This window comes from Dunckerocampus dactyliophorus, chromosome 3, assembly GCF_027744805.1.
Source record: "Dunckerocampus dactyliophorus isolate RoL2022-P2 chromosome 3, RoL_Ddac_1.1, whole genome shotgun sequence".
Taxonomy (NCBI): Eukaryota; Metazoa; Chordata; class Actinopteri; order Syngnathiformes; family Syngnathidae; genus Dunckerocampus; species Dunckerocampus dactyliophorus.
The window spans coordinates 2,930,117-2,956,226 of record NC_072821.1 but is presented as its reverse complement, the minus strand read 5'-3'; the positions used below and the strand labels follow the sequence as shown (position 1 = coordinate 2,956,226).

Below are 26,110 nucleotides of genomic sequence, written 5' to 3'. Positions count from 1 at the left end.
AATTCAATTTAGAGTACAATGTGTTGTGTTGTGGCTGCATTGTACCACTTGAATGCATTGATATTAATGGTATGGTAAAAGCGGTATTAATACCAATACATTGAATGACAACTTTGCAATAATGGTAATGTATGGTGCGTAACACAACCTCTGCAGTGAAAGGGTCTTTTTTGCGTTGATGATGATGTATGGTATGCAGGCCCATTATCATCTCATTGCAAAAGAAAGGCAATACACATGTGAGTGCAGTTTAAATAGCATTTGTTCACAAATTTTAAAAAAAAGTAAAGTTTATGTGAACCGTTTTAATAAAACTTTTTTAAAAATCAGAAGATCAGTCTTGATTCACGTTGTGCCATCTCTGCTACTTCCTCCACACTCAGATTGTTGTTTCTCAACCTGCAATAGGAAGCACGCGTATTAGCAAAACCCACCAAAGCACACATTTACTGTAGAGCTCCACTCACCATACTGACTTGACACGCGTGTTATGTTCCAGGGCTTGAACCAAACACTCCACTCCTTGTCTGGTGATGCAGTTTTCTGTCAACCTTGTACAGGGAACACAATAAGGGGAAGGAGAAGAAGGGGTGAAGCAACACTGCGAGCACTTGGGCGAGGAAGTGAGCAAAGGCTTACTTACCAGAGCTCCTCCAGCGACGTGTCACTCTTGATCATTTTAGCCAGGGCACACGCTCCAGCACTTCCCACGCCATTCTTCACCAAGCTACAGGACGAATGTGGAAAAAACGGAACTTCATCAACATTGAAAAAGGGTGACATTCTCCGCAACCTAATAGAGGTTCTTGACCACGCTGTTAAATAAATTTCACCTCTCCTTACGTGTTTGTTACTCTCCAATTATGAGAAGGAATACGACTTATACACCAGTAGAAGGTTAACAAAATGTATTGTAAATACGTCAGACAGAATAGAATCACATTACAGGATCCCGGGCTAAAAAATGTGTCTTCCTATGTCCTCCTGCGGCCTCCTGACCAGAAGAAGAGAGACTTTGGCGCCCCGCGCGCTGACGCTCCCAGGCGACTGACGCATGATCTTGTGCCAAAATACCTTATCTGGAACATTCCTTGTGAGTGCGTGTGTGTCACTAACAGCTGAGAGTCGTGTTTTTTCTGACGTCGTCTTCCTTCAGCAATTTTTCTGAACAAAACAGGACAGGCACATACAGAACATCCTAATTTGGTCCTACTTACTACGGGTACCTGGCTATGGGTATATCAGTTCAGTTAGCTGCTTATGTGAATGTACTTTATCTTATGTGTTTTCTATAATCTACTTGCAATAAATGTCCATCTACTCAGCTCACAAGTTAAAAAAAACAATATTACCCTACAGTTACCATATTTGGAATCTCAACTACTGCTGGAAACACGCAAAATTTGAACGCGATCCAATTTAAGTACGAGCTATGATGTTAGATTTGTGTTTATATTGCATCTAACCTGTGTAATACACTTGAATTCCGATTGGTCCACAATTACAACATTGGTTCTGTTGCTGCTGTGTTGTGCAATATGTTCATAAACGACCAGTTCGCATTAAGGGCTGGATATGTTACCTGAGCCATGTTAGAGTTTTGCTGCCCTCTAGGGCGCCGGCAATGGCCTCTGCACCTGCATCACCAATATGATTGCCCCAAAGCCTGAACAAAAATTAACATGTGAAACAGGGGTGTCCAAACTTTTTCCACCGAGGGCCACAAAGTGAAAGATGAAATGATGAAGTAGTAGTAGAAGTAATGCATATTTCAAGAAAAAAGTGCATCTCAGCTTTGTGCTACACTGTAGGTGAAAAGTAGGAATTATTATTAGTATTAGTATTCTTAGTATTAGTGTTAGTATTAGTAGGAACTTCGGGCTTTACTCTTTTTTTCCCACTTTTACTGCTGTTTTTTTTTAATTTTCCAAATATTTCAATTTTCTTCTTACATATTCTTCGCAAATTTTTGTCTCATAATATTTTGACTTTATTGCAATAGTAATATAACTTTTTCCCCAACCCAATTTTCCAAAATGTTTATTCTTGTTAGAATATAACTTTTTTCTCTTAACAGTTTGACTTTATTCTCGGAAAATTACAGATGTTTTTTTAATTTTTACACTTTTTAGAATGTGCCGCGGACCAATAAAAAAAAAAAAAAAACAGCTGGGCACTTTGGATGCGTCTGATGTAAAACAATGCATTTATAAATTGTAAAAAGCTATGCAGAAAAACCTCTATCTTACCCTAAAAACTTCAGTGAGTGGTTGGATTGCAGCCCCCTCGCCAGCTGTTTCGCTCCCTCCGACGTGATGTTATTGTTGCCAAGCCTGACACACAAAGTAGATTAAGAAGTTCATTGTTTGCATTACTGGGACCACAAACTGTAAACAACGGTGCTGACCTCAAAGAAAGGAAATTCTGCTTGGTCCTCAAAAGGTGAGAAAAGTGTTGCATACAAGCGTCGGTTAGCTTGTTGTTGAAGAGCCTGAAGAGAAACACACAGCGATGAATGAAACAATATAACAAATAATAAATATAATTGGGTATATGACAATACAGTGGAACCTCAAATATCGAACACACAAACATGGAAACAGACCACGGTTTTCGGGTAAAACATGCCTCATGTATTTATACAGGATTATATCTTTGCATGGTTTGGTTTTTCTTTACCTTTTTGCTCAAACACTGGCTTTTGAAGCTTCAACAAGGACAGCTTTGTAAAAACAGGCTTTGCTACACATCTTCAAATTCAACCTGGAGCTCTGCCAGCTATCCCTCAATCAGCTCCAGATGTGGGAGCAGATGTTTGATCATACTGTTTTTCTTCAGCGAATAGGCTAAGCCAGCATGATGCTGCCATTAAAATGTGAGTGTAATGTTAGCACTGTAGGCCACAGACGGTGGTGTAAAAAAGTGTTGCCCCCTTCCTGATTCCTGATGTTTGTCACACTTAAATGTTTCAGATCATCAAACAAATTTAAATAAAGCAGCAAAACAGCCCCAGACCATCACACTGCCACCGCCATATTTTACTGTTGGTATGATGCTCTTTTTCTGAAATGCTGCGTTACTTTTACGCCATATGTAATGGGACACACACCTTCCAAAAATTTCAATTTTTGTCTCCTCAACCCACGGAATATATTCCCAAAGGTCTTGGGGATCATCAAGATGTTTTCTATCAAAATTGAGACAAGCCTTAATGTTCTTTTGTTCAGCAGTGGTTTTGGTCTTGGAACTCTGCTATGCAGGCCGTTTTTTTTTCTTCCTTAAACATAAAAAGTTTCATTGGAAAACTGAATTTTATGTTCAGTTGTGTTATCATGAACTAATATTTAAATTTGTTTGATGATCTCAGGAAGGGGGCAAACACCACTGTAGCTATGGTAGTGTTGCTAGTGTTTGTGCCCTGCTGTCGTATGTGATATGTGGCATCTATTACGGTGGACAGGTGCAGAGTTACAGTTTCATTTTGGTCCATAAACACTGGACTCGCACTAGAACTAGCATCAGCACGCACAGCGGATGAATATGCGCGGCACGCTGCAAGGATGCAGTGTTTACTCGTCGTCTGTCCCTTATTGCAAGCTACACGGAGTGAATATTTGCACTTCATTATGTCTCCCAAGCGTAAGGCAGCCTCTTCTGGTGGAAATGCGCCGGGGAAAAGAAAAGTCGTCACCATAGAAGTGAAAATGAACATCACAGCAGTGAGAAAGGCTAAACACCCACCAGTATCGGCATTTTTGGTATGAAACATTATGACTATCATGACTATCACAACCATCATTAAGGATAAAGATGCTATGCTATCCTACAGCATATTAATCTGCTCGTATGAAAGGGACAGTAATAAATAAGCAGCACAGTGGTCTCACTTTTATTTGTTCTTCTGCCGCTTCCTCCTCCCAATACGCCACAGGGAAAAAAGCTAAGGAGCTGTTCTCCTTTTGGATCACTGCTTTAATCCTTGTTTAGAATCTTTGTATTGCTGTATTTTATATGTCCTTTCTGAGTCACGGCTTTTTGTTTTGATTTACATTCCAAAAATAGAATTTAACAACTAGGAAAAACAACAGCAAAAATGCAAAAATCTGCAGTAATTTTACAAGAATAAAGTCAAATGATTAACAGAAAAAAGTCGTATTCTAACAAGAAGACACGTCGCAGTTTTATGACAATAAACTTGAATTATGAGGAAAAAAATTTAAATGAGTAAATTTAGGAAAATTAATGAAAAAAAGGGGAAAAAAAAAAACAAAGACTGAAGTTCATACAAATACCCTTTTTCCCTGACAGTATATCACAATGCTGAGATGCAGTTTTTTCTTGAGATATACTGTGTATACTTTCTTATTATTTCAGATTTCCACGTGTCGTTTTACAAAATATCTAATAATTTAGGTAGAATTTAGGTGTAACATGCGGCTTACACCAAACTTGACTCACATCACAGTCCAGGAACGGAACTCAAGGACCACCTGCAGCGCTTCAGTAGCAAAGCACTACAGCGTGTTCCCAGTGGGGCTTACTAAAAGTACATTTAAAACTGTTCAAATCTCAGAATCAAGGCTAGATTTTGGACAAGACGCTTCCAATACACTCGTCGGACCTTTAAAATGGAGGAAAAATACCATAACAGCTAAGGGATACATTTCCGATCGTAAAGACGAGTTTTCGACCTTTGAGGTTCCACTGTAGTGTTTATCATATTTTCAAGGCTTACGCAATTTTCTCGAATCTGTCACACTGGAGTCCCTTTGCAATCAGTTTGCGAATGCCCTCATCTGTGATGTTATTATTTCTGAGGCTATTAAAGGGTGGAAATCATAGAAAAATCCATATTTAACCATGATGAGATGAGAGGACAATGGAAGAATGGAACGCTTACTAGAGAGAATTACAAATATGCAGGCAGGGAAGGAGCTGCTCCACACCCACGTCGCCTACAGAGTTGTTGTCCAGCTGGATGCCCACAGGATTCCTCAGATGCTGAAGCACGTAGGCCAGAGCCGTGCACTCTACGGGTCCGATGTTGCAGTAGGTCAACTTCAGGTGGTCCACCTCCAGCTTGCTCAAAACCTCTTTGGCCATCTTGCTCTCCTGCATTTCATAGATGCATTTAATGAGCCAGACAAAGCCCGGCATGGCGTGCATGCTCTTCTTCTCCCCCTCCACTGGCGGGGGGATGGACTTGAAGTGCCTCTGCATGCCTTTGGAAAGACATTTCACCACTTGTTGCACTTTTCTGTCCACCAGTGGTGTCTGGGAGCAGACGGACCACAGTCGTCTGTGTCTCTGAGAGAGGAGGCCGGACACGAAAGTGGCTGTGATTTGAAGATTTGGCGTCTCAGCCGAAGTCTGTTGTTGGCCTGTGGCCAGGCAGGATGTGAAGCAGGTGCTGCTGAAGCAAGTCTCCCTCATGTCGTGCAACTCAAAGAGCTTAGTGACGGTAGAGCGGTCAGTGTTGTTGGATAACACAATGTACAGCGCGGCGAAAAAACACTGCATCGTCACGTGACGGAACTCGTACTGATGACTCTGGTGGTTGGACATATCTTTGCTTTGGATGAGGAATCCTGTGCAGATATCCTTTTCCGTGACACCGCAGGTGTCCAGGTCTGTGCCGGAGAAGATGTAGCAGGATGCCCCAACACCCTGGAAGGCAAGCTGGCCCAGATGCAACACAGTAGTGAGATGCTCCTGAAGCCAACCTGACACCTTAGAGGTCTTAAGGGAGCTTTGGTGCTGCAGGAAGTGCTGCAAGATCATTAAGTAGACATCTGTTATCGTTTGGGGCGTTCCGTCTCCGCAGCCCAGCAGCTCCTTGTGGCACTGTGAGACGATCCAGCAGAGGACCGGACTGTGGCAAAGTCCGAGCAAAGCCGTGTTTGCCTGAATGGAAGCCAGAACCTTAGCAGCCACCTCTGCATCATGGTGTTGCTTCTTGACAAAACAGTCAATGCCGTTTGGGGAAAAGCCTTTGAGGAAGATTTCTTTGCAGAGATGTTTCTTCAGTATCGGACCTATAGCTTCCGGGCGACTTGTTACCACCTTTCGCACCCCCTTCATGAGGGAACCCTGAAGGAGGTTGAACAACAGGACGTGAACGGGCGCAGGCTGGGTAGGGCAGCAGAGCCTGTGCTCTTCAGAAAAGCTCTGCTTTAGCTCATCCAGACCGTCGAATGTGAAGATGACCACATGCGGGTGGTCCAAGATGAAGCGGAAGATCTCCTCCTGCTCCCGATCGGGCCAGCAGCAGTGCTGAAAGAGCAGGTCTTGAACAGATAGCTCCTTGAGCTCGAAATTCAGCTTTCGGCAGCTGAAAGGGAACAGGAGGAGGAACTCCGACAGGGCGGTGCCCCGAGCCCAAAGTAGGTGCATCCTTTGGAGTAAGGTGCTCTTCCCGCTGCCCGCGTCCCCGGATACCAGAACCGTGTCCGCCTCCTCGTTCACGGTGCCCGCCGTACCGACAATGTCCCCCAGACCCAAATCTCCCTGAACCTTGCAGTCGTGTGCCAGCTCCAGCTGGCCTTGGGTGTAGATGTCCTCCAGTGGCATGTGGCTGGTGCCCCCGTAAGTGCTGAGGAAACTGGACTGGGCCGACACGGAACTGCGGAGCTTCTTCTGGTATTTGAGGAACTCTGCCACACACATTCAACAATCAGTTAGAAATACTCACTTTTGACCAGCCAATGTGTAAGTCCTGCTTTACAGGTCTGGCCACATGAACAGAACAACTGAATAAGAAGTAGCAGGCTGCATAATACTAACATGAAGAAGAAGTTGGTGATTATGTGACTGAATGTATCACAGCATTTTATTTGATAGCATCTCATATCAGGGCTTTTTCCTACTGCTGCTTTTGTAGTGGCTCTCATTAGATTGTATCCTGTAGTACACAGTCACTGCACACGGATTCATTTATGAGCAACAATACTGCATACGTTTAAATTACTCTACCTGCGGGTGGGGTCAGTTTCTCCTCTGCCAGGTTACACCCGCCATATTGCTGCTTCTGGTCAACGTACTGAAGCACGACGTTGGCCGCCGACTCACCTTTGGAGCTGACATGATCGAGCAAACGTCTCGCCTGTGTAAGACATATATGACAGTAGATTATGTTACTAGAGTAACACACTTTACTAAACACAAACAAGATATTCATTTCTCATGTTTGCAAGCACATGGGTGTAAGAATTACATTCTTTAATAAGGAAATACACATTGGCATGGTCAGTTCATTTTCATTTATTGGGTGATGAATTTATTAATTTATGATCATCCCAGGCCTGCTGCCCACAAAATCTGCCATCCATCCATCTTCTACCGCTTATCCCAGGTCGGGTCACGGGGGGCAACAGCCTAAGCAGGGAGGCCCAGACTTCCCTCTCCCCGGCCACTTAGTCCAGCTCCTACCGGCGAATCCTGAGACGTTCTCAGGCCAGTTGAGAGACAGGGTCTCTCCAACGTGTCCTGGGTCTTCCCCGAGGCCTCCTACCGGTCAAACATGCCCTGAACACCTCCCCAGGGAGGCGTCTGGGAGGCATCCTGACCAGATGCCCAATCCACCTCATCTGGCTCCTCTCAATGTGGAGGAGCAGCGGTTCTACTCTGAGTTTCTCCCGAGTGACAGTGCTTCTCACCTTATCGCTAAAAGAGAGCCCAGACACCCTACGGAGAAAACTAATTTCGGCCACTTGTACCCGCAATCTTGTTCTTTCGGTCCCTACCCAAAGCTCATAACCATAAGTGAGGGTAGGAGTGTAGCTCGACCGGTAAATTGAGAGCTTTGCCGGCTGCTTTACACTCAGCTACGAATCAGCCCAGTGAGAGTTGAAGGTCACGGCTCAATGAAGCCAGCAGGACCACAGCATCTGCAAAAAGCAGAGACCCAATCCTGCGGCCACCAAACCGGAACCCATCAGTGCCCTGGCTACGCCTACAAATTCTGTCCATAAACGTAATGAACAGAATCGGTGACAAAGGGCAGCCCTGGCGGAGTCTAACCCACACTGGAAACGGGTCCGACTTATTGCCAGCAATGCGAACCAAACTCTGACACCGGTCATGCAAGGGACCGACTGCCTGGATCAGATCGTCCGGTACCCGATACACCCGTGGTACTCGCCATAGAATTCCTCGAGGAACACAATCAATGCCTTCTCCAAGTCCACAAAACACATGTAGACGGGTTGGGCAAACTCCCATGAGACCTCAAGGACCCTGCTGAGAGTGTAGAGTTGGCCCACAGTTCCACGACCAGGACAAAAAATCTTGTCACGTTTTAATCTCATAAGATCTTGTGGCACCCTTGGTTAGTATTAGTAAGTATTTTTGGCGGTTTGATTGAGTCTGTTTATTGCATATACAGTACTGTATATACCGTAATGTATATATTGGAAGACAGGTAGTACCTGCTGAGTGGGGGTGTGGATAGGCAGCCGTATTTCATCGCAGTCCCCCGACGTGAAGTGTCCTAATTGAAGCAGGGCTTCTAAAGCACCACCAACACAGCCTTGCAGCTTGCCAACCAGGCTTGGTCTTTGACTAAGAAGAGTCTCAGTGGATGTTCTTCCAGCTTCTTTGCGTTCTTCTACTTTTGAGATATCTCCGGGGAAGCACAGTCCTGCCCCTTGACCTTCAGGAAGGACCTGTTGGAGAGCAGCGACAAAAATCTCACAGGTCGCCAATCCCTTTGTGTAGACAATATCCAGCAGGTGTCTGGCATTGGTGTAAAGTGGTCTTCCCTGGACTTGGATGCACTGGTATTCCTCCCATGAGAGCTCCCCGTGGGCCAGGAGGACATCTAGAACCCTCTCCAGATGCTCGGCCGAGCCGCTGCTGCACACGGCGCGCAGTATCTCAGTCCTTTGTTTCATCACATACTCCTGGGCCATCATACGGGATGTCCAGCAGGAAGACGCAGCATGGTCCAGCAAAACAAGTCACAAAAGTCCTTTCTTCTCATGCTTGTCTTGACAATGGACAGACACCACCCAGCACTTCATTCCTCGCTCACGTCTGAGCTACTCTCCTTCCTCTTTCCAGACAAAAGTGAAACTGCCAGCATCCACCAAAGTTCTCCAGGAAATATGACTCAGCTTTGACCGCACCGAAGACAGCCTTGACCTGTTACACAAACACACAACGTTGTAAAACACACACACACACACTGCCAGGTGACGTCTAAATGTGAGCGTTTCAACGCGACAGTGCCAGCCTCTCACTGCAATGTCACTCTAACAACACTTCCTCTCTTTCTGGGCAACGACCCTCGCATTCAGGAAGTAGTTTGTATTGTGTTTCATTTTCCACATTGACAGCTGCTTCACTTTTTATATGAGCGCAGCAGGATGTGCTCTCATGCCTCCATCTGCGGTTTACATACGCTATCGAATGCGTTGTTTTACTGTTGTTTTTCATTTGTAAGATAACGTGTCAAACAATTGACATGGTTAACAAATTACAAATACGGTAAAAATCTGAAACACAATATAAGTTGCCCCCTTCTAGTTTGGCTACATGACCCCAAGATGCAGAGTGAGTGAGGCGTGAGTGCAAGTAATAGAGTCTTCTTAGAAGCACAGGCAGGTGCAAACAATCACTGCCACTAGAGTGAAGGCAAAAGGAAGGAACAAGAAGAGATGGTGCAAAACAAAGCAACTAAAGCACCGAGAAGAAAACAACTACATGGAAGCAGCAAAAGTACGACGGAGTGTTAGGGCCACATTGAGAAAAAAAAAAAGATTCTGAGAATAAAGTCGTTAATTTACGAGAATAAAGTCAGAAATTTACGAGAAAAAACTTGGAAAATTTTAGAAGAATAAATTAATACATTTACGGGACTAAAGTTGCAAATTTATGAGAAAAAAGTTGTAATGTTTCAAGAATAAGGTTGTAAATTTACGAGAAAAAGCTCATAATATTATGAGAATAAAGTCGGAAAATTTACTAGAAAAAATTGTCAAATTGTAAGAATAAAGTCGTGAATTTATGGGAAAAAGTCACAATATTTCAAGAATAAGGTCACAAATTTAGGAGAATAAAAAGTCATAAGATTACATGTCATCTTGTCATACATGTCAGACGTCCGGCGGCTAACTTCAGGAAGGAAGGAAACTTTCCTCTTGCTTCAGGCAAGCTTTAATTTATAACGTGCCAGCAAAACAGAGCAGCTGAGCACAAACAGATTAGCATGTCTCCCACTGATCTGTATAATTTATCTGGATAGCTCATTGGAGATGACTTGTGAAGGCAAACGGCCGCCATATTGCCACTCGCAAGAAACACTTCTCGGGCAAGCTTTTGCATTCATGGTGAACTTATTTTATTAATTCGGATTGGACACAAATTTCGACTTAAGATGCCTGCTTGTGCAGCTGTTAACTGCACAAATCGCCAGTTCAAAGGCTGTGGACAAACATTTCACCTGTAAGTATGATTGAAATGTAGATTTATGATTGATCATTTAAGGGTTTTGCACTGTCGATCTCTCAGATATTTTCGGTCGTGTAAAATTCCTCTGATTAAATGTATGTCCAGAATTGATACGTTTATATAGCTCTATAATAGCTAAGAGGAAATGTACGTACTTGATATATGTATTTCTTTAAGAGACGAAGGTTGCGTTACTTGAAGGAATGGGAGAATCTCAGTGCTTCCATGATGCTTACCAGGCGTTGTATACAGTGCAGTTAGCAAGCCAGTTTGCATACAATTGACCCGGCATGACCTTTCATTTGGATAAACAACCTTTTTTTTTTTTTTTGCTGCTGAATGAGTGACGTAAAGGATTCATTCATATGATATGTTCTGGAAAATAATATTACTGAACATGCATACCGGTATGTTTGAGACTGCAATCAACGTGTTGTCTTAGCCAAAGCATATGGTTTTGTTTCAGTGTTGTTGTTTTCTGTGTGTTTATGGTTATTATTCCTGTGTTTTTTGTTCAAATATATTTCTATATCAGAAAACAGGTTATTTCTATTTCATAACACAAACAAAAAAAATCAGCAAAATGTTAAATGATTTTAAAACTTGTCCAAAGTCACTTTCTTTTATGATTCATATTTTGTACAGACGAGAGCATAGTGAATTGTATGAAAGTAAGAATTAAAAGTAAAGGATCATGACCATGCATTTTAGTGGAAAAAAGGGATGGGATATGCAGTTCAAATGAAAATCTCTTTCTAGAGGAGTAAAACTATCATTGCTATAGGGGAGTGCTGAGCCAGGGTGCACAGTAGAATTTTGTCCCAAAGGCAATGAGAATTGGAAGGGGAAAAAGTGCATTTAATATAGCCAAAGATAGAGAATAACGTATCAAATCGTTTTTAAGGGACGAAGGTTGCGTTACTTGAAGGAATGGGAGAATCCCCCAGCTTTTGAATGTAAAATATAGATGTTCTGTTAGCCTCTTCATCTGCTTTGTACACTATGTACGCTGTGCCAATGTAGTCGCGATGTGAGTGGTAAGATGGCGTCTCTTTGTTTTCAGCGGCTTACACTCCGGCGTGCGACGTATGAGCTGTCCAGATACATAATACAGATCAGTGAACCCGCCCCCTCCACACGGCCGAGGCCAAGGTTCTCAATGTGGCCCTAATACTCAAAAGTGAACTCGTGCAAAAGTTAGTTTAGCATAACACGAAGGAAGACGTGAGGCGATGTCTCACCTGCAGAACACACAATGAAGCTGCAACGCCAAGCATTACCAACAAAAAGTGAAGTTGTTGGCAATGGTAAAAGTCAGGAAATGGACATACAAAATAAGAGCACAAAACAGGAAATACAAAAAACAACATAAAAGAGTCCGAGCTGCGTGACAATAAGTACCCTTAAAGTGAATAAATAATAGTAATAACTTATAAATACAACATACATCAAGCTATTGAAACAACCACACAGTTTGCACACAATCACTAAGTTACAATTACACTATGCAATCGCTACATACAAAAACTAAGTAAAATAACTACTGTATATACAAAAGCTATATAAAATATGCCCCCATATCCAAAATATGCAAACCTTTGTACAAAAATGATGGGTGCAGTATTATTACAGTAAATGGACATTGCTTTACACTGTATATTATATTGTATGAAAACAAAAGAAAATACATTAAAATTAATTTAAAGACAATGCTGTATTGTTTCCTGGTTTGAAGCACGCATACTATTATATATATATATATATATATATATATATATATATATATATATATATATATATATATATATATATATATATATATATATATATATATAATTTATCAATAAAATGTCAATTTCATATGTTGTGTGGGTTTCCAGCTGTCACTTTAGATGCAATTGTGTCATCCAGCCACTTGGTGGAAGTATTGCACAAGTAAAACAAGAATGCCTGAAGCATGACGCGCATAAAGTAAGCGCTGAAGTGACTTTTTGCTGTACTTTTTGACCACGTCTTCACTGTGCTTTTGGCATGAACACACATAAAAACAGGCACACAGTGAGCACTCAAACACTGGGGCTGAAAAACACTTTAAGAAAGTGACTTGCGTCTGTGCTTGTGTAGCAGATAGACGACTACACCAAGGGGAGTGAAATGTAGAGTACGAACGTGTCCGCCATGATTGTTTTGAAGGAACAAAGGAGTAAACAACGTTTGGAGTCCAGTCAGTTCTTCATGAATTTATTATTAAGGAATATTTATTTGCCGTTGCAGTACAGTGATAACACCACGTATAGATTTATACACTGGGTTTGTCTTACTTATCCATGCCAGTGCAACAAACATTCATTTGAAATGATATCCAAATACAAGATGGCCAGGATGCTGTTTGTAGTAATTTGTTGTCACCGCGTATTAGTTTTCATTCATATTTTTAAACATTTTCCCCGTAGGAAATAATGGAAATAAAGTTATCCCTCGTGGTTCAAATGTCGCTCCCTTACTCTATCGTTTTTTCCAAGAATTAATTAATAAATTACCCCTGTTTCGCTAACAAAAAATATTAAAATACAAATTATATGTAGTATTCTGGCCACTAGGCATCTGTGTGGAAGTGGTACGTTTTTATGGGCTTTTATAGGCTTCTTATTTTGTCTTCCTTCCCCACTCCGTTTGAAACCCTCTCTGAAGTTTAGAATAAATAAATTGAATGCTAACTAGTTAGCTCACTAGAACGCTATGCAGCCCTGGCCATCTCTTGTGTGTCCCTGCAGGGATCCCGTAGCCTGCGCATTAGCAGGGTGGTGTAAACAAAGAACAATAGTGTACAGGTGACTGCAGGGGTGTTATTTCATGTCTACAGGGCTCTAATAATGGTAAAAAAAAATATTTTGAAAGTCATAAACACCAACCGGGGTCGGTTCAAATAAATAAAAGTGAAAACTACAATGAAAATAAAGTACGTATAAGACCTTGTGCATGTGTGTCAATCATGGGAGTCCACAGCTCGGTGTCCACCACGAGACTCTGGCCCGCCGCCTTCAAGGTGACCTGGGCCTCCCCTTACCTTGAAGGTGTGCAGTCCTCAGACTCTTTCATGTGCATCCCCGTGCAGCAGCATCATCCAGCGTTAAAGTACACAGACACCTTGCATCTTGACATCCTACGCTCACTTTGTACCTCCAACAGCACGATGCCACTTCAAAGCAGGCCGCACAGCAGCTTTGATGTTTGCCCAAGGAGAGAAGAAGAACTTCTTTCTGCTGCAGACACTCATTTTCTTTCATTCACACCCATTCAGTCAGTCATACCGGATAATTACATTTCTCCTAAAGTCAACGGAAAACACAAAAAGACTAAAATTATATCTATTATTATTTTTATAACAAGGATAATACTGTATAATGATAATATGGATTCAATGGAGGTGTCACATAGCTATGTTATGTTGTATTATACAATACAACATCTGAAACACAACTTCTTAATGCACTTTAAAAAATAAATTCATAATGAATAAAAATAAAATAACATGAAATAATACAATTATTTTGAAAAACATAATAATATAATATCTGTTTCTTATGTATGTATTATACATTTCTTAAGTCAATGGAAGTGTCGCCTAATTATATTATGTTATGTTATATAATATTATAATGTTTTTTGTAGTCTATAAAATGTTATTATAAAGTGGAATATTGTTCAGTGTGGTGGGGAAAACAGTAAAATAATAAAAGTCATATATAACATGATAGTAATATAATATAATAATGCATTATTTATTTCAAACTCAGACTTCAGGAAGAAAAATTTAAATAAAAATATGAACGCATGTTTGTATTTTTGTATTTAGTATATGTTGTGAGAAATATGCAAAAACTATTTCTCAAGTCAGCAAAATGATTACTTATGACAATGTCTAATAAATTAGGATTTAAAATGACCAGAAAAGCATTTTTTTATTTTTTAAATAACTATAATAATTTTTTTATATTTATTTATTTTTTTAATAATGTATAATAGTAGCTGTGATGGTATATGATATAGCTGGTATATTTTATAATATTGCTATATCGTTGCATTCTTTCCTGATTAGTGCTATAATAATCATTACACATTTTATTTTTACTTCCTATTGTAGGTTTATTTCCTGTTACACACTTATAAGTAGACGTTGATGATTAAAGGGTGAACTAAATGTGTCTAATTAGGAGATGGGAAAAGACAAGAGGTGAAATGTCAACATTTCATGTAAATTTGGACTTTGGTGGCTGCACTTGGCCAGCTCGCTTCCTAATTGAACGGACCTGTCAACAATGAAAGTCTTTTATATTTTTGGCCTCTCTGCACACATAAAAGGCGGCTTGTGCCAATTAGCATGAATTCTGCCCCCATACACACACGAACACACACACACACACACACACTGGTGTGTTTGGTGTGATGCAAATGATGAAGTAAGCAGAAAGCAGCACATTGTGATCATTTGCATTATCAGTGGTACATCTGCTTTGAAGTGGAGGGATGGATAAGAAAAAGCCTGCACATGAAAAACGTGTAGAAAGGCCATAAATTGAGTGGAACAGATGAACGTTTTCATTGGATTCTCTCTCTCTCTCCTTGTTCACCTTGTGTCCTCCTCATCCTCACACTTTAGCATCTTGCCTTTTGCTCAATTTCAAACCCCCCGCTGAGCCAATTCAACACTTCAAAGCTGCCTCGCCTATCTGCTGCAAACAAAGAGCACACACACACACACACACACACACACACACACACACACACACACACACACACACACATAAAGATGCTCATTTCCACCTATTTAAGTCAGCATCATTGATGCTTTTTAACAAAATATTTCCAATCCAAAAGATCAACTTTGTACCACCCAAAAATGCAACAGTAAATAATAATGCTCACTTTTCTTTACCGTCCCAGTTTGGTGTCAGAAGTGGGATCCTGTGAATGATTTGTCTTAAGTAGACTGTGCCTCTGGAACAGCAAAAAAATGTCCCACGACCAGCCTTTTGTGTTTTTAAGCGTTTTTTAAAGTAAGTGGTTCATTTTGAGAGGTCTTCGACAGCTCGCTAACTAGCTAGCTAAGTAACAAACCGACACACCAGTTAACTTGCTAAAAATGTAACAGACTGACTGACTGGCTAACTAACTGACTGACTCGCTAGAAAACTAACAAACAAGGAACCTAACAAAGTAGCTAAATAGCTAGCACCTGACTGACTAGCGTACAGGGTTCACTTGTTTATCGCGGGGGATAGTGTTCCCAAAATAGCCCGCCATAACTGAAATCCGCCAACTTAATTATTTTTTTTACAATTGTTATATATGTTTTAAGGCTGTAAAACACTTTATACACTTTTCTCAGACAGGCATGAACATTTTCTCACATTTCTCTCGTTTAAACACTCTCAAAGTTCACATTTTGTTTGAATTTTGATGTTGAACCTACGAGGTTGGACGCAAGAAATTAAGTGAGTCACGCGTGTTTCACTCCTCTGACCGTGCCTCATCGTCCTAGCGCCGCTCCGCTGAAGCGTTTTTGTATCCTTGTTCAAACATATTGTTGCTGTTGTCCCATTTTCCTTGTCCTCCTTGAACCGATGATGCATTTATTTCGTAACTTCTACCTTCCTTCAGCATATCCAGAAGTCCAACGTTTTTTGCGTTGGTTGGATTTGGGTGCAGAACGTTTCGTCGACATTGTGGGTTTTGTCGAGGAGAAAACGTGTGAACATACAAAGTCTCTGCAAGCTGTTTGCTAGCGATCACACAGCAGGAAACAGGCAGTGTGGCACGAAGGAGATGGACTGACAGTGGTCTACAACCAATCAGGACGCAGAAGACAATGGGAGGGTTCTCCGTTAGCCAGTCAGCCAATCAAACTGTGCTTTGTTATGTCTATTTATCCATGGCTTGAGACCTTCAGTCTCCAAAAACAAGTTTCCCCAATAGCGTTTCCACGTCAACAGGTTGTGATTAACTCTGAATGCGTCCTGGCAACATTTGTATGACTATGCATCTATCCGGTCCTTCTGGGGAGGGCCCTTGCAGCAGACTCCCAAGGGTCTGTTCCAAGATTCGTCTCTTCTGCAGAATAAATATGATAAAAGACAAATTTGTCGTTGAGATGTTTATTTCTTCTCTCCAGCGGTGCTAAGGGGGATTTTCCAGCACAGTTTGGCTATCCCGTGGAGACGCTGGGGGGACACTACGGAACCCGTTTCGACCTCCACCTTGACCAAAATCGTCGGAGAAGAGAGGCCCAACGTGCCGGCGGATGGAGATGTGACTCCCCTGCGATCTACGAACAAAAACAATTTCCAACGCCTGGTGAGAGTTGAAATTTCTCTTTCAATCTTTGTTTCAATTTGTTATCTGGGGTTATTTGGGTTGTGGGCTTCTGGCACAGATTTTTATGATTCAACAATTGGCTTGCAAAGCCACACTGGTAAATTGTCATTTCCTGACTTGCTAGCTACAGACTGACTGATTATCTAGCTAGCTAACTAACAAAGTAACTAACCGACAAACTGACGGATGGACTAGCCAGACAAGTACTGTCTAACTGATTATTGCCTATATAGTTAGCTAAATCACAAACAACCCAGCTAACTAACAGGCTGAATTGTTAGCAAGCCAACAAATTCACAAAGTGACTAACTGACTCAATAGCTAGCCAACTAGCTAGAAAACTAGCTGACTCAGGAGCTACTTAACTTGGTAACAAAGTGCCGAACAAACAGATTGACTTTATAAGTGGCTGTGTAACCAACAAACAATTCAACTAGCTGACTGACTTGATAGGTGGCTAACAAAATAAAAACTGACTGAATTGTTAGCTAGTGTAACGGGTGCCAGCCAGTGCGGCTGTGCAACTGTACGTTGGTAAAAACCTCACTCGCTCGGCCTTGAGAGCGGAGCTTAACACTCGGACGACAGTCCGGGCTTTTGGCTGAGCGGTCAGCGACAATTAGACAGACTTGATTGTGTAACTTACAAACAATCCAACTAACTAGCTGACTGACTTGTTAGGTCGATAACAGAGTAACAGAGTAACTAAGTAAGACTCGTTAGTTACAAAGTAACTACCAAACAGTATAATTAATTTGCCCGTTAGCTGGCTGACTGCCCAAGCAGCAGGGATGAGCGAGTACACCGCTATCTGTATCCGTATCTCTTCACACATCTATATTATCGGTATCGTATCTGTACTCGGAATGGGCGGGACATAAACAGAAAGTGGGCGTGGTTAACTCGAAAACGGGCGTGGCTTAATCTGTACACTATTTTAAATCTGAAAATGGATTGACCAGAAGTTGCTCTATTAATTGTTTATTATTCAGCTGTATGTATGCTGTGTGTGTAGAAGTGATCTGTAAGACTTATTAGTGTTTAGTAGGGCTGTCAAAAATAGTGCGGTAACTGAGGTAACTAATTTATTTCATGAATTACATTAATTTTTTTTAACGTATTTAACACATATGCATCAAGGCAAGCCACTACTCTCTGTCATGACGACAGACAGCAGCACAGTGTAGATCCCCACAGAGTCTGTCGCTCCTTTATAACTTTATTCTGACCTGAACACATCAACAGCAGTGCAATTCAAACACCATATATGTATTTCCAACTCTAAACAAACTAGCTAACGAGCTAATCAACGTCTCTAGTCCGTTCGTCGTTGGAACTACAGACCGCGAGATGCATTCAAGGACACTCCGAACATCATATCTTTATAATCGCGTGTATGTGTGGTCTAAATCGGGTCACCAACACGGTGCCCGCGGGTACCAGGTGCCCCCTAAGGACCACATGAGTCGCTTGCCAGACTGTTCTAAAGTCAGATCAAATAGTACCACTTACCTGCGAGCTGCATTTTTTTTTTTTGCCATTCTTGTTTAAATCACACTTACATGTCAACTGGAAAGATAATATATTTAAAAAAAAACACTTTAAAAAGTTGTATAAAGACTGTTTTAGTAGTGCCCAATCTCGTTTGCTCCTTTAAGTTAACGTGTGATTAAATGTCACTCCCAATTACGACGCGAGATGGGTACATGAATGCACCATGGCAGCGGTGGCGCTTGGGACCTTGTCTTTGATGTTCAACTAGCAGTGTGCGTCTATAAACATGAGTAACCTGGTTATTTCTCATTCATTCAATGCTAGACACTGTTTGCACCGTGATATTCTATGCGTCGTGTGCCTTAAGCATCCAGCCTCCGAGCTGGTCACTAACTGATGAGCTAAGTTAGCCTCGTCTGCATTGCCACCAATGTATTATATAGTTAGCATGCTATTTCAATGTGTTTAGTGCACAGCTGATAGTGGATATGTCTAGGGAGGGGCGGTCGCTGTGTGTGACTGGCCAATCACAGAGCGTGAAGAGTGAATTCATAATGACGATTTTCGGTCATGACGATTACGGATAATGACGTAAAGTATGGCTCTTCTCTACCAAGTAGCTATTTAACTAACGTACAGTTAAATACCAAAGTCGTTAGCTAGCGGACAAACAAAGTAACTAACTTACTAACTGAGCTAGCAAAATATCTGAGTAACCAAAAAACAATCCAGCTAACTAACTTGTTATTAATGCTTTAGATGGAGCTTATCATACTGCTTATCATACTGTAGGTGATTTGTATGTTATCATCTAGCGGGGCTCAACTCTTCCTGTTTTCATCTTTGAAAAGAAAACATTACTGTTTATTGAAGTGCACTTAAATCGTCACGTTGAAGTCCTCAAAATGTGATTTTCACTTTAGCACACTAAATATTCACGTTTTAACATGCTAGCTTCACGCTTTAGCTGACCGCTAAAAAAAATTGTAAGCAACGTGAACCAGGAAATAAAACACATTTTTACCTACTCTGGAGTCCACAAAAATATTGCCATCCACATTAAAATAGGGAGTTTTTGCTGGACTCCGTATGTATGTACTATACACACATATATATACAGTATATATATATATAAACCTTATGTTTTGATGTCATTGTTGCATGTAGCATGTCTTAAAGTAGTTTCCCCTCGAAGGACGACAATTAAAGCGATCCTCTTCATCTTCTTCTTCCTTATTCTTTTAGATGTGAGCACATGAAAGCATTTGCCTGTGAGGAACACTTTTAGAACTGTCGGGCCTTTCATTGTTCTTTTCGCCGTTTTCACAGACTGGCAACACTGAACAGTACATCATGTTGAAAACCAATGAAGAACAGATATTGATAAATACAAACGAGCTGGCAAAGAAGCTAAACAACTGAGTGGTTAGCTACTGTAAGTAACAAGCCAACTCACTGACTGAACCAACTTATAAAGTACCTCACTAACCTACTTGTTGACAAGTAGCTAGCTAAGAAGCTAGCCTACTGACAGATGAGCAGGCTAAAACTGACTTTGTAAGATAGCCAACTAACTTGACTGACAATTAGCTATTTAAGTGGACAATCCGACTAACTGACTCATTAGCTACCTGACGAACAAACTGACTGACTCATAAAGTAGCTTAGTAGCTAGCCTACTGACTGATTAGCTGGCCTAGTAATTCCCAACAAATCTAACTGACTTTTTGTGAAAGCCAACTCATAAACTCACTTACTGACAAATACCTATGCATGTAACTAATAGCTAATAAACAATCCAACTACAGTAACTGACTGACTCATTAGTTACCTAACGAATGAAATGGCTGACTCACAAGCTAGCTAAATAATTATAGTAGACTAATGACCAATTAGCTGGCTAAGTAATTCCCAACCCACTGACTCTTTAAGCTAGCCAACTCATAAAGTAACTTACTGACAATTAGCTGTGCAAGCAACTAATTAAGAATCCAACAAACTGACGGACTCATTAGTTACCTAATGAACAAACTGACTACCTCATAACCTAGCTAGCTAAGTTACTAGCCTACTGACCGGTTAGCTAGTAATTAACCAATCAGACTTAATCTCATCAACTCATGAACTTACGGACAATTAGCTATGTAAGTAACAAATAACTACTAAACAATCCAACTGACTGAATCGTTATCTGCCTGACTCAAGCCAGCTAAGTAGCCAACAATCATAGGGACTTGCTCGTTTTTGAGCAAATTAACTGACCAATCGAAGAGCTAGCAAAGTAACTAACCAACAGTCCAACAGACTGACTCAGTAGCTAGGTAAACAAAGCAACTGGTAAAAGTAACTGAGTGAATTGCTAGCTAACTCACCACGCTAACTCACTGACTCATTAGCAAGCTAAGTTGCTAAGAAATAATCAAACAAACTAACTAGCAATCTGACTGACTGCCTGGCTAAGCAGCATAAGGTAGTCACAGTAGTGTTGCGTACGCCAATAAAGAACTTTAGAGTCATCACCATCGTTATTATTCAAAACAGGCTCATAGTTTAATAACAATAAATGGGCGTTCCCGCCTGCTTTCGGCACAGATCTGCTGTCCAATAAATAAAGCAATGAATGAGCTACATGGAAGCTACAGGAAGACAACATTAGCATGGAAAGAGCTAGTGCTAAGCGAGTGTTTGTCGTCATAAATAATCCTTCATTTCTTTGTACACCAGATCGACAGGACATTAAAAAAATTGTAAAATGGCTCAGAAATAAAAATGACAGATGACGACCAAAAGATTCCCCAACCCTCGACAGAACGGAAACTATTTTACTTTGCACAGACCGGATTCCGACACCCGGCTTGTATTCGTCAGTAACTGGATGCGACCAATCAGGCTGAACTATGACCTTTCCTACTACCACGCAGACTTGTTTGTGGTCAAGGGGGACAGGAAAGTAGTACTGGGGCACAGCTGTGGTAGACCCCCTTTCCAAACACCTGCCCCCCTCTGTCTGCGGGAGGCCCGCCGCCTCGCTGCTTTAGGGAGAAGAACGTGGTCATGTTCTTGTAAAAGGGACACTGACTGCGGTGTCAAGAGGTAATAAATAACACAAATATCCAGAAGAGGACAGCGTCTGGTGCCAGGTATTAGTGTCGCAGAACCCAAGATGGGTGCTAGTAAAAGTCTTAGTACCTTAGTACCTATAGGGGGATTACATAACTGGACCATAAACTGTGTTCTATATATCTTGGGACTAAACAAGTAGTTCCGTTACATGCCTGACTAAAAAAACAACGTAAAGACATTTTTAACAAGGCTGTAAATGACATTGGTGGCGCCCCCTATGGGTTAAGTTGTAAATGCATGTAATGTAGCATACATGTACTGTAATACACATACCCTCAAAGCTTTGCCATCTTCAGTCAAATGGTTAATGCCCCAAGGACAAGTAGTTGCCAAGTCCCACCCCAGTAGACATTTTGCTTGATGGCGTCCATATTTTTCTACTAATCTTGCTCAAATTTGACGCGCACGTGCCTGTCACTCCCATAAAAGCGTGTGCCAAATTTTGCGGTGATTGGGCTAAAGACACTGAAGTCACAATGGGTGTTTATGTCGAGAAGTTTCAGGCCCGTTTAACTTACGGGGGTCAAACCTTGGGGTTTAATCACAGCGCCACCCTTTGCTGTATTTGTCCGAAACATAAAAGCACAGGCAACGCAGAAGGGGCGCATGTTTGGACCAATTTTCACCCGTTTGTGTGCTGTGGTTCGGGAGCAGAAAAGTTATCTTCCAGTCTGTCGCGTGCCGAGTCAGACACACAGGGTGGGCTGCAGGCAAGACGAGTTATGAGACGACTTGGAGACAGACACCCACGAGGCGCGGTGTCCACGGTCAGACGCCACCGGAGGAATGGAGACAGCTGGGAGAGCAACGACCCAAACGTCTTGTTGGTTGAGACGCATGGTACTGAAGGGTGGGGGGGGGTGGGGGGGTCTCACAGGAAGGTGTCGTAGATTCAAGGTCTTGTTGGACTGAAATATCCAAATGGCAATTAGGGAACTGTTTTTATATATTAAGTTCCCAAGCAACAAGCTCAAAGTTCACTTCTGTAGTCAAAGGTTTTTCCACCAACTTGAAATTATACAGTAGTTCCAAACGTGATTTGGAGCAACGGCTGACACAAAATGGCAAAAAGTAGCAGGGGTGAAACGTCACGTCAATATTTCCCTACGTTTTTGGTTTTTCCCCAACAGTCCTAAAACATGGTCACTATTGATTTTTTTGGGGGGTTTTCCAAACACGACTGCAATCTACTTGTGGTTATGAGGTCGGGGGACTAGATGACATCGTTTGATTTGCATAATTGGTCGTGACGCATGCGGATGTCATTTTTATGTCGCTTCTTTTGGTGATTATGTGACAAAAGTAGAGCTGCAACAATAAATCCATGATTAATCGATTATCCAATCAATCCACAACTATTTTGGTATTCGATTAATCGTTTTCTGATTTGAAAATGTAAATATCCTCGGATTTCAGCCTCTCAAATGTGAGTATTTTTAAATGTCCTTAGTCCTCCACGAAAGCAGACCCATTATGACACTTCATTCACTTTGGAAAGCACTGGTCCACATTTGCTGCGGACCATGGCTCACTTTGATTTGGTCCGTCTCGGGCCTAACCGATTACTCGGTTAATCGAAACAACGAGCTTCAGATTAATCGAAAATAATCGTTAGTTACAGCCCTGGTTATAATCAAGACATACCCGCCTCTGAGTGGTTTTAGATTTTTGGGGGTGGGGGCTACAACAGGACCCGCTGCTCGTTGACAAGCAGCTAGCTCATTACCTACCTAAATAACTAAACTACTGACTGCTTAGCTGGCTAAGTAACTCCCAACTAATCTGACCGACTTATCAGCTAGCCACCTCATAAACTAACTTGCTGACAATTAGCTATGCAAGTAACTAATAAACAATCCAACTAAGTGACGGATTCATTAGCCACCTAACGAACAAAGTGACTGCCTCATAAGTTGGCTAAGTAACTAGCCTACTGACCAATTAGCTAGCTAAGTAATTAACCAATCACTGACTTTTTAAGCTGGCCAACTCATAGACAAACTTGCCAACAGTTAGCTATGTAAGTAACTAATGAGTACTAAACAATCCAACTGACTTGACTGAATCGTTATCTGCCTGACTCAAGCCAGCTAAGTAGCCAACAATCATAGGGACTTGCTCGTTTTTGAGCAAATTAACTGACCAATCGAAGAGCTAGCAAAGTAACTAACCAACAGTCCAACAGACTGACTCAGTAGCTAGGTAAACAAAGCAACTGGTAAAAGTAACTGAGTGAATTGCTAGCTAACTCACCACGCTAACTCACTGACTCATTAGCAAGCTAAGTTGCTAAGAAATAATCAAACAAACTAACTAGCAATCTGACTGACTGCCTGGCTAAGCAGCATAAGGTAGTCACAGTAGTGTTGCGTACGCCAATAAAGAACTTTAGAGTCATCACCATCGTTATTATTCAAAACAGGCTCATAGTTTAATAACAATAAATGGGCGTTCCCGCCTGCTTTCGGCACAGATCTGCTGTCCAATAAATAAAGCAATGAATGAGCTACATGGAAGCTACAGGAAGACAACATTAGCATGGAAAGAGCTAGTGCTAAGCGAGTGTTTGTCGTCATAAATAATCCTTCATTTCTTTCTAACTAACTCTAGCCAGCTAAGTAGCTAACCAACATATTGACTGGATCGTTTTCAAGCAAATGAACTGACCAAGAGCTAGCTAGTAACTAACCAACCGTCCAACAGACTGACTCGGTAGCTGGGTACCAAACAAAGCAACTGGCTAAGTAACTGAATTGCTAGCTAACTCACTGACTGGTTCATTAGCGAAGTAAGTAGCTAGCAAATAATCAAACTAACTTGTTGAGAAGAGCAAAAAACTTTTTTTTTTTTTTAAAAGACAACCTGGGGGGCCTGAATACTTGGTAAAAATAAGCGACAAAGTCACTAAAATGGCAACACTGAGCCTTCCTGGTACAACTTCTTCTTGTGTGCGTGTTACGAAGCAGCTTTACGATGCCATCTACCGTACGGAGGTCCCATTATAATGTGTCTATGAGCGAGGGCGCCAAATCTATTTGTGGGAATGTGGGAAACGCGGCTGAGACACTAACATCTAAAAAAAAAACAAGGCACCAAACCTTTGTGATTTTGCCTTTTGTCATTTTGTGTCAGAGCTCCGCTAGTCAAAATGTTTCTTCAACTTTTAGAATAAAAAAAAAAGTTAAAGGTCAAAGTCTTTCTCCACTTCATTTTGTTAGCTGCTGTGCGTCACACTTTAAAAAAGCACTGAGCGCTATTGGGGTCATTTTTTCCCCACGGGTCGGCGCTGTTGAGAGTTGGGGCTTTCGTCATTTGGTCGTCACAAAAACACCAACAGTATTCTGAGCGTGATTGTGACTGATTGGTTTGAAAGTGTAAGAAGAAGGGCGTTCGAGACTGAAGCAGACAGAGTGGAGGAGAGAGAGAGAGAGAAGCTATTAGAAAAAGAGGCTTTGCGCAGTCGTATAAAAGTCAAAGAGGGCTTTAGCGAGTCCATACAAAGATGTCACATTATCCATAAAGCTTATAAAATCCATAACAACGTATAGAACTTATGAACAGTCAAGAGTTAGTAAAAGTAAGCTTCACTACTGCAGATTGTGACCCAAAATGTAAAAAATCAAAAAAATGGTGTAACCTCTTGGTGCCGAGTCATTAAAACAACAGAGGTAGCAGCAGATTGGGGATTTCCTTCCAGCGCTAAAGGGACGCTCAGATTCTTCAACTTTGCCTTCTACTTTAAATACTCACGCAGCCACAAAGTGGTTCTTGACAGACACCAGTGTCATGACACACGCACACACACGCACACGCACACACACGCACACGCACACGCACACACCCTTCATATACTGTATCTTTACATCACAGTCCTTCAACGTCTTGGCTTAGTGGTCTGGAAAGGTTCTACTGTATCTTCTGCTTTGTTGCCACAAAGATCACCAGTCGGTGGGTTGGGGTCCCTCACTGGTCCCAGCCATGATCCTCAGTCCTGTGGTCCTGGAACTGTTCATAACACTGATTTATCATTGACGACACTGCTTCCTGTGTGGCCCCCCCTCACTGAAGAAGGATCCCAAAGGGGCGGCGGCCGTTCAGGACTGATAGAAATGGTGGTAGTGGTGGTGGTGTTCATGGTGGTGATGGTGCTCGTGCCGCTGCACCACCTGTGCCAGCCGCCCCTCGTAGAGCAGCACCCCTGGCAGATCCCTCACCTGCTCCTTCTCCACCACGGGCCCCGACGTCGCCAGGGTGCCCAGCGCCCGGTAGCTCTCCTTGGAGCGCTGCTTGTGCTTGCGGTAAGGAGCAGCTGACTGGTGAGGGGGCGTCTGGCTGGGGAGCGCCGGCGGAGGAGGGAGACCCCTGCTCCGCATCACCCTGCTGCCGATGTGGGTGGCGGCAGTGCGGGCGTGGGTCTTGGGAGAGCGCAGGGCGGCTTTCCCGGAGTCTTGGCCCCGCGTCCGGCCGGGGTGGTGGCTGTCGGGGGCGTCCATGACTGGCTGCTGCAAGCGGCGGTGGTGGTGGGGATGGGGGTGGGGGTGGCCGTTTTCTGGTTCATGGGAGCGAGAGCGGGTCTGGTTGGACGACCTGGTCTGGGGTTCTGCCTTGGGCTGTTCTGAGGCGGTCGCTGCGGCACACAAACACAACGGATGGAACGGATTGTGTAGCT

At 42.2% G+C, this 26,110-nt stretch overlaps 2 protein-coding genes across 8 annotated transcripts in view; both read right to left on the bottom strand.

Annotated features, from left to right (window-relative positions):
* Positions 1-300: 300 nt before the first annotated feature.
* nod2 (nucleotide-binding oligomerization domain containing 2) lies at positions 301-11,725 on the bottom strand. Of its 7 annotated transcripts, XM_054771903.1 has the most exons (11): positions 11,691-11,725; positions 8,427-9,141; positions 6,973-7,102; positions 4,901-6,653; positions 4,736-4,819; positions 2,408-2,491; positions 2,250-2,333; positions 1,583-1,666; positions 644-727; positions 468-551; positions 301-399 (listed from the first exon to the last, which is right to left on the bottom strand). In XM_054771903.1, exons 2-11 carry the CDS (start codon positions 8,910-8,912, stop codon positions 327-329), a joined length of 2,946 nt encoding a protein of 981 aa, XP_054627878.1. In that variant the 5' UTR covers positions 8,913-9,141; positions 11,691-11,725; the 3' UTR covers positions 301-326. The 7 variants fall into 7 exon arrangements, 3 of the variants coding, with proteins under 3 accessions (XP_054627878.1, XP_054627877.1, XP_054627879.1); XM_054771902.1 differs by lacking the exon at positions 11,691-11,725 and having other exon boundaries at positions 8,427-9,236; XM_054771904.1 differs by lacking the exons at positions 1,583-1,666; positions 11,691-11,725 and having other exon boundaries at positions 8,427-9,236.
* Positions 11,726-14,493: 2,768 nt separating this feature from the next.
* Positions 14,494-26,110, bottom strand: part of nkd1 (NKD inhibitor of WNT signaling pathway 1) — a 47,714-nt gene continuing 36,097 nt past the window's right edge. The window contains exon 10 of the mRNA XM_054771208.1: positions 14,494-26,068. Coding sequence (XP_054627183.1) covers positions 25,536-26,068 — 533 coding nt within the window. The 3' untranslated portion in view covers positions 14,494-25,535. The remainder of the gene's footprint in view (positions 26,069-26,110) is intronic.